This window comes from Antennarius striatus, chromosome 13 (assembly GCF_040054535.1).
Source record: "Antennarius striatus isolate MH-2024 chromosome 13, ASM4005453v1, whole genome shotgun sequence".
Lineage (NCBI taxonomy): Eukaryota > Metazoa > Chordata > Actinopteri > Lophiiformes > Antennariidae > Antennarius > Antennarius striatus.
The window spans coordinates 21,815,084-21,826,643 of record NC_090788.1 but is presented as its reverse complement, the minus strand read 5'-3'; the positions used below and the strand labels follow the sequence as shown (position 1 = coordinate 21,826,643).

The 11,560-nt window shown below is 46.3% G+C and overlaps 1 protein-coding gene across 3 annotated transcripts; it reads left to right on the top strand.

The window, feature by feature from the left end:
- Positions 1 to 362: 362 nt before the first annotated feature.
- vps11 (VPS11 core subunit of CORVET and HOPS complexes) lies at positions 363 to 11,048 on the top strand. Of its 3 annotated transcripts, XM_068330378.1 has the most exons (17): positions 533 to 754; positions 951 to 982; positions 1,660 to 1,767; positions 1,858 to 1,993; positions 2,084 to 2,247; positions 2,330 to 2,577; positions 3,446 to 3,647; positions 3,759 to 3,910; positions 4,146 to 4,332; positions 4,502 to 4,645; positions 6,347 to 6,541; positions 6,666 to 6,827; positions 6,919 to 7,052; positions 7,946 to 8,148; positions 8,273 to 8,444; positions 9,910 to 10,132; positions 10,608 to 11,048. In XM_068330378.1, exons 4-17 carry the CDS (start codon positions 1,984 to 1,986, stop codon positions 10,767 to 10,769), a joined length of 2,358 nt encoding a protein of 785 aa, XP_068186479.1. In that variant the 5' UTR covers positions 533 to 754; positions 951 to 982; positions 1,660 to 1,767; positions 1,858 to 1,983; the 3' UTR covers positions 10,770 to 11,048. The 3 variants fall into 3 exon arrangements, with proteins under 3 accessions (XP_068186477.1, XP_068186479.1, XP_068186478.1); XM_068330376.1 differs by lacking the exons at positions 533 to 754; positions 951 to 982 and adding an exon at positions 363 to 523 and having other exon boundaries at positions 1,623 to 1,767; XM_068330377.1 differs by lacking the exon at positions 951 to 982.
- The last annotated feature ends 512 nt before the right edge of the window (positions 11,049 to 11,560 follow it).

Here is an 11,560-nt window from a genome sequence, read left to right as displayed (position 1 = left end):
TGAACTTCACAGTAATTGGCCGTTCAAAATTGACTGTGTGTGTGTGTGTGTGTGTGTGTGTGTGTGTGTGTGTGTGTGTGTGTGTGTGTGTGTGTGTGTGTGTGTGTGTGTGTGTGTGTGTGTGTGTGTGTGTGTGTGTGTGTGTGTGTGTGTGTGTGTGTGTGTCTGTAGGTCTGCGGTGCACTGGCGTCGCGCCCAGAGTTCCCCCCGCCTCACGCCCTCAGTCAGCTGGGTCAGACCTCAAGTCCCCACCAGGGACAGCGGATAAAGCGGTAAGAAAATGAATGAATGAACGGTCTTTCATTGGTGGAGGGAGGAGGAAGAACGTCATGTGACGTTCTTGTCACATGACTCCGCCTCGCTCCAGCCTCAGGAAGATGGCCGCGTTCCTGCAGTGGAGGAGGTTCGTGTTCTTTGACAGAGACGTGGTCAGGGATCCGGTGGACACCGGGAAAAACTTCGATCTACCGGCCGGAATCTCCACCTGTGACTCCGGCCGGGGTCACGTGGTTCTGGGTGATATCCTTTAAGAGCTACGGGATCATTAGCTGGTGGAGCTAGCTAGTGGTTATCAGCTAATGGAGCTACTAGTGATGATTAGCTAGTGGAGCTGCTGACACAGTGCTAGCTGGAGTTAGCATCCCTTCCGTATCCGGAACAGGAGCCGAGAGCCGAGACTGGACCGAGACCCGAGACTGGACCGAGACCCGAGACTGGACCGAGACCCGAAACCTGACCTGTTGACCACTGACTGGTAGGCTAACGATAAAGCTAATGCTAACGCTAACGTTGAGGCTAACCGTCTCGTCCCTACATTAAAGCCCTTCAGTAGAACATCAGCTGTTATCAGTCTGGTAACGAATGCAGGAGAGAAAATAATAATAATATGATCTAATGACAAAATGATGTAATAATAATACTATTATTGTTATTATTATTATCTAATAAAGGGCCCCGAGCAGGCAGCTGACGGTGTTCTCAGGTATGGATGTTGTGTCAAAGCGATGCTGCTATTAACCCTTTAACCTCCTAAATATGACGTCATACTATCTGGGGGTTTGGGTTAGGGGTTAGCATGACTTCATTCATGTTTAGGAGGGTTAGGGTTAGGGGTTAGCATGACTTCATGTTTAGGAGGGTCAGGGTTAGGGTTAGGGGTTAGCATGACTTCATTCATGTTTAGGAGGGTTAGGGTTAGGGGTTAGCATGACTTCATTCATGTTTAGGAGGGTTAGGGTTTGGGTTAGGGGTTAGCATGACTTCATTCATGTTTAGGAGGGTCATCTAGTAACCAGATGACCCAACTCGCCTCCAGTGAATGAATGTGACCAAATAGGTTAAATAAAAGGTCAAACACGACAAAAACAAACTACATAAAAAGCTTTTAAATCACTTAAAATACAACTAAAAGCCAAATTCTCCTTCAAGACAATTTGGCTCTTAGATAGTATTTACTAGAATTGCGTTATTAAAGTTTAGTGAAAGGATTCTTTTAAACTGTGGAATGGCCGCTTGTGAAATCTCACAATAGATATATATTACCTTCATTGTATCAGTATCTGTTTTTATAGTTAGAGTGAGAAATTCGTACAATCATCCTTAACCCTCAGGCCGTCACATATTGATGGTAAAATCTGGCTGTTAACACGTTCCCTGCAGCTGACATCGTTTCAGGCCTACAAGCTTCAGGTGACGCACCTGTACCAGCTGAAGCAGCACAGCATCCTGGTGTCAGTGGGGGAGGATGAGCCTGGAATCAACCCTCTGGTGTGTGTACACATCTCCGGCTGGAAACAGAGTCACACCGGTGTTTGAATCCATTTGAATTCATAAATGTCTGGGTTTTGTTTTTGTCAGGTGAAGGTCTGGAACCTGGACAAGAGGGACAGTGGAAATCCACTCTGCACCAGGATTTTTCCTGCAATCCCTGGAAACAAACCCACTGAAGTTACGTGCCTGAGTGTCCACGAAAACCTCAACTTCATGGCCATTGGTGAGATGGAGACGCTCTGCAGGCTGGCTGACCAGAGGCTATGTGACTAACGTGATGAAGGTATCTTCTCCCTGTTGGACATGACTGTAGGTTTCACCGATGGCAGCGTGGTTCTGACCAAAGGGGACATCACCAGAGATCGTCACAGTAAGACTCTGACTCTGCACGAGGGAACCATTCCCGTCACCGGCCTCGCCTTTCGCCAGGTGGCAAAGGTCACACACCTGTTTGTTGCCACTCTGGAGAAAGTCTACGTAAGACCTGCACCCCCCCCCCCAGTCTCCTTCAGTTTATCTGTTGAGTTGGTAACTGTGTGACGTTCCTCCTCTTCCTCAGTGCTACACCCTGTCCATCAAGGAGTATCCTCACGTGGAGCTGGACACTCACGGCTGTGCTCTGCGCTGCTCCTCCCTGGCAGACCCCTCCCAGGACTCCCAGTTCATTGTTGCTGGAGATGACTGTGTGTACCTGTACCAGCCTGATGAGCGGGGGCCCTGCTTCGCCTTCGACGGGCAGAAGCTGCTGGCCCACTGGCACCGGGGGTATCTGTTTCTACTCATCAAGGACCCAAAGTCACCCAACAAGTACGGAGAATAAAAACAAGTGTGTGTTCAGTGGGGTGGATATAAAATAATGATGGAGCAAGTTAACAGGGTGGAGGCACCCCCTGAGATGGTGGTGACGGTGGTTTTCATTAGACGGTCAAACATGCCCAGAGTCCACAGCGCTGCTCCAGACCCAACCCTCACCTCCAGCTCCTCAGAGTTCCACAGTGACCAGACCCGACCTTCTGTGGTGACCTTGCTGTGTGTATTGTGAGGACACTTTGGTTGAGATGAGCAAAAAGAGATTGAAGAGAATGAAATTAGATGTAGATGCTACACCTAGGCTGCAGATTACTGCAGATTACTTCTTGTGTAGGAAATAAACTTCGATTCTCATTTGTTCTCCTGAAGCAGTAGAAATTGCCTCTTGTGTCGATTATTATAGGTAACTTTGTTACCTACTAATAATCGATTGGCTCTGTCGTTAACATCACATTCACTTTTTCATTCTCCACATTTGGATGTGTGGAAAAACAGTGTTAATGAACTAATTATCTTCTGTCATGTCAGGAGATAATAATAAAGATAAGCAGCTGTGACTCACGAACGCAGTGTGTCACACACACACACACACACACACAAACACAAGCCAGCAGCATCAGCCACACTGGGGTGCAGCAGTACTTGTTTAGCTGGTTGCTGTCCAGTCAGAGCAGAGACCGTGTGTTCTGGGTCTCTGACGATAGCGGAGTCATCAGCATAGAGTTCAGCTTTTCATACGTGATGACTGTATGTAAACAACTAGCCCAACTGATTTCATTGACGGACTAAAACGTTTCTATCCCACATTTAGTTCAGTGGTTACTGGAGTCACCCCAGTGAAACCAGTCTGTCTGTCTCTGCTCAGGGCCGCCTTTGGGAGCAGGGAGAACTCCTCATCGGAGAAACAACTCCTGACTGTCTACGACCTGGACAACAAGTTCATCGCCTACAGCTCCACCTTTGACGACGTCATTGACGTGGTGGCAGAGTGGGGCTCCTTCTACATCCTGACCAGAGATGGAAAGATGTTTGTTCTCCAGGAGAAGGACACTCAGACCAAACTGGAGGTGAGTCCACAGGGCAGTCATGAGAACCAGTGCTCAGGCGGTGGTCTGTTCTGGATCAGGTAACTAAGAACACCGGATCAGGTAGTGGGATTACTGGTTTGCTTTTTCCAGATGCTGTTTAAGAAGAACCTGTTTGTGATGGCTATAAACCTGGCTAAGAGTCAGCACCTGGATAGTGATGGGCTGTCTGAGATCTTCAGGCAGTACGGGGACCACCTTTACCTCAAGGGAGACCACGACGGTGCCATCCAGCAGTACATCCGGTACATCATTAGTAGACACTCCCTGACCCTAACCCATCCAGCAGTTCATCATTAGTAGACACTCCCTTACCCTAACCCACCTACTAACCCTACCTTCAGCTGGTCAGAGATGAGTATCACAGCTATGCTAACTTTTAAATCATTTTATAGTAACCATGGCAACTGACTGGCCTTTGGAAAGTGGTCTGCTGGTCGGTCTCTTTTGATTGGCTGATGCATGGCTGTTTTCCCACAGGACCATTGGGAAACTGGAGCCGTCTTATGTCATTAGGAAGTTCCTTGATGCTCAGAGGATCCACAACCTCACTGCGTACCTGCAGGCCCTGCACAGACAGTCACTGGCCAACGCAGACCACACCACACTGCTGCTCAACTGTTACACCAAGCTGAAGGACAGCTCCAAGCTGGAGGAGTTCATTAAGGTAGATAACCGAGTTCTAACAGTGGGTCAAATGCTAAGGGAAAGGGACTCGGAGTCAATTTTAACCTTCTTTGATGAGTCATGAAGTTGTTGCCCTCAGACAGCAGATGGGCCTTCTTTCATGGGTGGGTCATTTAGCACTATTGTCCTACTACTCTGTATGTGAACAGAGCAGTGAAAGTGAGGTCCACTTTGACGTGGAGATCGCCATCAAGGTTCTTCGGCAGGCTGGCTACCACAGTCACGCCGTCTTCCTGGCAGAGAAACACATGCATCATGAATGGTACCTGAAGATCCAGCTGGAAGATCTCAAGGTAAATGTCCTCCAGGTGATGCAGAGGTAGAACAAAGAATATCCTCAAACCTCCACCTTTAGTATCTAATAAAGTTTTGGTTTTCTCCAGAGAATGTTTTACTATCTGAGAACAGAAATCATCTGTGGGAAACATACAGTTGTGTTCAGAATAATAGCAGTCGGTTTCAAAAATTGAGTAAAGCCCAAAATCCTTATAATTGTCTTTATTCCCATACATTGGGAACACTGCACATTATATTCTAAATCAAAACATGAAGAAAAAAGCAGAAATTCTTTAATAACTTTACAAAAAATGAAGAAAATGAACACTGGGCTGTTCAAAAAAATAGCAGTGTCTGCATTTTACTTTACAAACTCAAATATTTACTGTATAAACTGAAAACTGCATTTCTTGGTTTTGCCTCAGAAACAGTATTTTTGATGTCACCCCACAAGTTTTCTATCGGATTAAGGTCCGGTGATTGGGCTGGTCACTGCAGGACTTTAATTTTGTTGGTCTGGAACCAAGAAGCTGCTGGCTTACTGGTGTGTTTGGGGTCGTTGTCTTGTTGAAACACCCATTTCAAGGGCATTTCCTCTTCAGCATAGGGCAGAGTGTACTGTGGCTTGAATTCATTGTTGGGGGGTCATCTGACAAACTGTCTGTGGCCCTTAGACCCAAAGAGAACAATCTTACTCTCATCCGTCCACAAAATGTTTCTCCGTTTCTCTTTTGGCCAGCCAATGTGTTCTTTGGCAAATTGTATTCTCTTCATCACACGTCTTTTTCTTAACAGTGGGACTTTGCGGGGGTTTAACAGTGGGACTTTGCGGGGGCTTCTTGCTGATGGATTCGCTTCACACAGGTGTCTTCTAATTGTCACAGTACTCACAGGTAACTTCAGACTGTCTGTGATCATCCTGGAGCTGATCATTGGCTGAGTTTTCACCATTCTGGCTCTTCCTCCATCCATTCCAATGGTAGTCTTCCACGTCTCTCTGGTTTTGCTTCCATTTTTAAAGCACTGGAGATAATTTTAGCCGAGCAGACCATCATTTTCTGTACTTCTTTATACCCTTTCCCTTCATTAATCAACATTTTAATCAGAGTCTGTTTTTCTTCTGAACAATGTCTGGAACGACCCATTTTTCTCAGGTTTTCAGAGAGAAACACATGAGCACCATGTGCTGGTTCATCCTGAAATCAGGGCCACCTGGTTGACACCTGGTCTTTCACAGATTGAATGACTTCACTAACTGAACTCCACACTGCTATTTTTTTGAACACACCCCTTCAATTCATTATTCAATGACACAGACTCGGGAGCATACATATCATGAATGTTGGCTCTGTTGGTTTTCTATGACCCTACTACAGCAACTGGTAAATAATTTGCCGTGCAGTGATATAATTTCTACCAAAAACAGGTTATTCATGTTGGACTGCTATTATTTTGAACACAACTGTATGACGTGTGTCTAGAAGGTAAAGAAAAGGGGATCAATTTATTTGTAGCTTTGTTCTCTAATGATATGAAATGTTAAAGTTTGTTGAGACAGAACTGGGGTGCCTACACACTGTCATGTCTTTGCAAACACCTGAATGGTTCTGACCCCTGAATCTCAATCAGGGTGGAGTTCTTCAGTGTTTCTGAGCATAATGTTCATCCAGACATCTTAAATGGGATATTTTTCATGATCTCTTGTTGTTTCCCTCCAGAACTATCAGGAAGGGTTGCGTTACATCGGACGTCTGCCTTTTGACCAAGCTGAGAGCAACATGAAGCGCTACGGCAAGACTCTGATGCACCACGTTCCTGAAGGCACCACGCTGCTGCTGAAGGGCTTGTGCACCAACTACCAGCCCAGTGGAGACGCTGACAGAGCCAGCCTGGACCGAGGGCGGGTCAGTAAGGTCAGGGACTCTGAACGATCGCTTCACTCAGTGGCTGCCTATAGACGTAAAGGACAGCCTGAGAGATCCATGAGGACGATCAGAACACAAACCGTCTGAAACTAAATCTCTTGTCACATTTCAGGCCAACTCTGAGGAGTTCATCCCAATATTTGCCAACCACCCCCGGGAGCTCAAAGCCTTCCTGGAACACATGATCGAGGTGGACCCCCACTCCCCCCAGGGGGTGTACGACACACTGCTGGAACTCCGGCTGCAGGACTGGGCACACGAACAGGACCCTGAGGTGAGTCAGAAGGAACTACCTGCGTGATGTGTGTGTGGTGTTCAGGAGACAAACATTAGAAACAAGCGCTGCTCTGCTTCTTGATTGGCAGAGAAAGAAGGTCCTGCAGGAGGAAGTCGTGTTCCTGCTGAGGATCGACAACACGGTGTTCGATAAAGCGCTGGTCCTCTGCCAGATGCACAACTTCAAGGAAGGCATCCTGTATCTGTATGAGAAGGGCAAACTGTAAGTGATGACGACACAATACATGGAAACATGTCAGCAGAGGAGCACAGCCTCACATCACATCTCCACGTTCTCCACCTCTGTCCTCCATGTTTAAAGTCAGGGACGAGCCCAGAGTCACAGGCAGGAACTCCTCAGGCCAGTCAGTGTTGTCTGTGATGATTCAGGAGCACTCCACACGGAATGGTTTTGTTCATCATGTTTGTGGAGCTTCACAGAGAAGTGTTGCAGTGTTGTGAGGTGGAGTAAATCCCCACTGAAAGTGTAGTTCCATGTGACAGAGACTCTGCTGTCTTTGACAGCCTCCAGCAGCAGTGAGCCAATGACAGTTTGGGTGGTGTGTTCAATAGATTCTGTCATGAGCCGTTCTTGACGTGCTAACACTGTTAGCTTGTAGCTGCCAGAGAAGATTTCACCTTTAACAGGTTGGATTAGCAGTTCTTTTCATCTTTTTGTGTTGTATGCCATTATTCATATGTTGTATGTCATTTTTCATATGTTGTATGTCATTATTCATATGTTGTATGTCATTTTTCATATGTTGTATGTCATTTTTCATATGTTGTATGTCATTATTCATGTTGTATGTCATTATTCATGTTGTATGTCATTATTCATGTTGTATGTCATCATTCATGTTGTATGTCATTATTCATGTTGTATGTCATTATTCATAGGTGAACCAATGACTTCGTGTTCAGCTCCTGAGTGTGGGAGCTTCATTCATTCTGTTTCTAGAGGATGGAACACACATAATCATCTGGTCTGAGGCGTCACTGCAGCTCCCAGCTGTGTTTTCTGCAGTGTGTGTTCCTGTTGAGATGGGTGTGATTGAACACGTGTGAACAGTGAACGTCACTAATGGTGAACTGGGTCTGGTGTGTTTCTCACAGCTATCAGCAGATCATGCACTACCACATGCAGAACGAGGAGTACGGTAAAGTGATCGAGGCCTGTCAGCGCTACGGGGACCAGGAGGGGTGTCTCTGGGAGCAGGCTCTGGGGTACTTCGCCAGGAAGGAAGAGGACTGTAAGGCTTACATCAGCGAGGTTCTCCACCACATCGACCAGAACAACCTGATGCCCCCCCTCCTGGGTGAGTGAGGCCGTGTTCCATTCTGATCACACAGGTCACCAGTAGACACGGCTGATGTCTCTCTAAACTAGTAGGGTGTTGTTAGCTTTGTGTTAAGCTGTCATTGTGTTTTTGTACCCCCCAGTGGTGCAGACACTGGCACACAACTCCACAGCTACGCTGTCCGTCATCAAGGACTACCTGATCAGCAAACTGCAGAGGGAGAGTCAGCAGATCGAGGACGACGGACGGAAGATCCGTCAGTACCGCGAAGAGACTGCTCACCTGCGCTCCGAGATCCAGGAGCTCCAAACCAGGTGGGTCACGTGACATTTGCTAAAAAAATCTACATTTACCAGGATTAACACACCACCGTTCACATGTTTAGTGTTCTCCATGAACACACTTTTATTTACCACCATGAGTTGTAAAATGAACAGAAAATACAGTGGAGGCTTTGACAACGTCAGAAATAATCATTTGAATCTGAAACAATTCTTTCCTTCAAACTTTTGTCAAAGAACCTCCACTTGCAGCATTGAAGACCTTTGACCTTTGAACTTCTGGCTGGTAATTTGTTGAGGTAATCTGTAGAAATTTCACCCATGCCTCTAGAAGCCCCTCTGGGGCAATTGTACTGTTGTAGGATGGAACTGACTCCAGTCATGGAGAGATAGCCTTCCTCATTCAACACCCCCTTTACCAGCACCAATGGAACCCCCCCAGACTGTCAGTTACCCCCACCAGCACCAAAGCAGCCCCAGACCATCAGTTACCCCACCATGCTTGTCAGGGGGCCTCAGACACGTCCTCACAGACGTTGGTCTGTGATCCAAACACCTCAGACTTTGATGACTCCGTCCTCCACTCTTCCTCCAGTGTTTCTCTGTTTCAGTCTGAGTTCTTTTGTCCAGATGAATTCTTTCTTCTCATTGGCCGGTCTCAGACGTGGCTTTTTTCTCTGCCCTGAAGGACAACATCCTGGAGTTGCCCCTTCAGCGCAGATGTTGACGCTGGTTCCTTTTGTTTCTGTTTGTCAAACCTGAGATTGTGATGTTCTCCTCTGGATCAGCTGTTCAGCGTCTCCAGCTCCTCCTCTACTGGTTAGAACCCGTGTTCTCTGAAGGGAGTCGTTCACACCGTTGTAGGAAATTTTCTTGGCAGTTTCTCACGTGGACCAGCCTTCATGTCGAGAACAAGAACAGACTGTTGGGTTTCATGTGAAAGTTCTTTCTGGTCATTTGGAGCGTTCACCGATGTGATGCTCCACAAACTGGAGGAAGGTCAGTTTTATAGCTTCTCTAAGCAGGCGGAGTGTTTTCAGTGGTGCTAAAATGAATGCACAAGGATCCATTAGCCTTCTGACGCAGTGAGAACACACATTTACAATTAGAACACAGGAGTGATGGCTGCTGGAAACGGGCCTCTATATACTGTGTCTGTGTAGATATTACACCAAAAACCAGACTTTTGCAGCTAAAATAATCACTTATCACATTAGTAATGTATGGAGTGTATTCCTGTTTAAAGTTATCTTCACAGTGCTTTTCTTTCAAAAATAAGGGAATTTCTAAGTGACTCCAAACTTTTGAACAGTAGTGTGTGTCAGTCCAAAGGGTTTTAGTGTAACTTCTACCAGCCTCTTCCTGCAGGTTTATCATCTTCACTTTGTGACTGTTATAGTTGCCTCTGTCTGTTACAGCCACTGTTGCCCCTGGGCCAGTAGTGGTGACAACAGATCAGTGTGTGTTACAGAAAACTTAACCCAATGTGTTCACACAGCGCCAAGATATTCCAGAAGACGAAGTGTAACATGTGCAACAGCCCCCTGGAGCTGCCGTCAGTCCACTTCCTGTGCAGCCACTCCTTCCACCAGCACTGCTTTGAAAGCTACGCTGACAGTGAAGCCGAATGCCCAACCTGCACGCCAGAAAACCGTAAAGTCATGGACATGCTGCGTGCACAGGACCAGAAACGCGACCTGCACGATCACTTTAACAGACAGGTAACAGAACTCCCCCTCTACACAGCAGAAACTCTGGAGAAGCTTTGCTGCTACATCCGGGTTTACGTTATACAATCACACATTGTTGAATTACACATAGTTCAGTGTCAGGACGTTATTCTCAGCATGTGCTCAATGTGAGGAGCAGCAGGCAGTCCTTATGTGCTGAGGGAGTAAATCGTTCAGTGTCTTTCGCAACACACCTGTAGTGTATGGAGAAACAAACAAACTGGGTTCGACCACAGCCTCCAGAGGGTGGATGATGTTCTGACCACCTAAACCACAGCTTAGATCCACCTGTAGGTTGTTGACTTACAGCGTCCCACCTGTTCTAGAGTCAGAGTTGTTTCAGAAATATCACACATGATGTGTTTTGTCTTCATGCTGCTGTCTCGCTCTGTTTTCTACAAGTTAACCTGATTAAAAGAATGTTTGAAATGCTGTCACTAATCTGTCTTTTCTTTAATGGTTGCAGCTACGCAGCTCCAACGACGGTTTCTCGGTGGTGGCTGACTATTTTGGTCGAGGAGTGTTCAACAAACTGACTCTGGTCACCGACCCCCCAGGCAGCAGAACAGGAAGTCTTGAGTTCAACCTGCAGAGAGACATTCTGATCAACACCAAGAGAAAATTCTAGAGACCTCTGCCTGAGATGAACGGCTCCATGAGTGCTGGTCTACTGGTGGTCCTGTGAGGGGACGACATGCATGAATATGTTCCTGGGGTGAATCATGATAGAATTGTGCTCTTGTGTATCAGTTAAATACTTATTGGGTCCTATTAATTATACCATGGACAATCTGTGTTTGCTTAACGTCACTATCTTGCACAATTACACAACCATCTGCCATCAAAGAAATTATTTCAAGTCTTTCAACTGGAATTTGTTGAAAATGTGAATAAAGTCTTAATTATATCTTTGCACGTCAGGATTGAAGTGTTATTTCCCAGTGCAGCCCTTAAAACATCACTTGTCACACAATAACTTAATGCTCCGCTTTCAGTCCATCTGTTCACATCCTCTGACTCAGTGTGTTGTAGAAGGGCTGAACACAGGAAGACAACCATACCGTTCACTAATACCGTGGAGTCACAGCGACTCACCTCTATGTGTTTCTGGTGGAGGGAGGAAACCCACCACATGACAGGGAACACATCACTGCCTCGACCAAGGAGGTGAAGCCATCAATGTTTGCAGGATCAACTAATGTATGGATTTGTAGAACAAATTGGTCTGAGGGTCAGGGAAGCTGCAGGGTGGAACCAGATTACAGACTGGTTTACCTGCTCTGACCAGCTGGTTTTAAACCAGGTTATTATAGAACAACCTGCTTATAGAATCAGTTACTCAAAACTTTTGTACAAAAAGAGAAAGGGAATAACTGGTTACTGTTATTTGGAGGCATATCACCCTCGATAAAGGAAAAG

What these genes read in the sequence shown, in the direction of transcription:
- vps11 (XM_068330376.1), top strand. Translation starts at nt 378, where the DNA reads ATGGCCGCGTTCCTGCAGTGGAGGAGGTTCGTGTTCTTTGACAGAGAC. An exon ending in CACGTGGTTCTGGGTGATAT is followed by an intron (nt 524 to 1,622) that starts CCTTTAAGAGCT and finishes GCCGTCACATAT; the next exon opens with TGATGGTAAAATCTGGCTGT. An exon ending in CCTGATGCCCCCCCTCCTGG is followed by an intron (nt 8,149 to 8,272) that starts GTGAGTGAGGCC and finishes TGTACCCCCCAG; the next exon opens with TGGTGCAGACACTGGCACAC.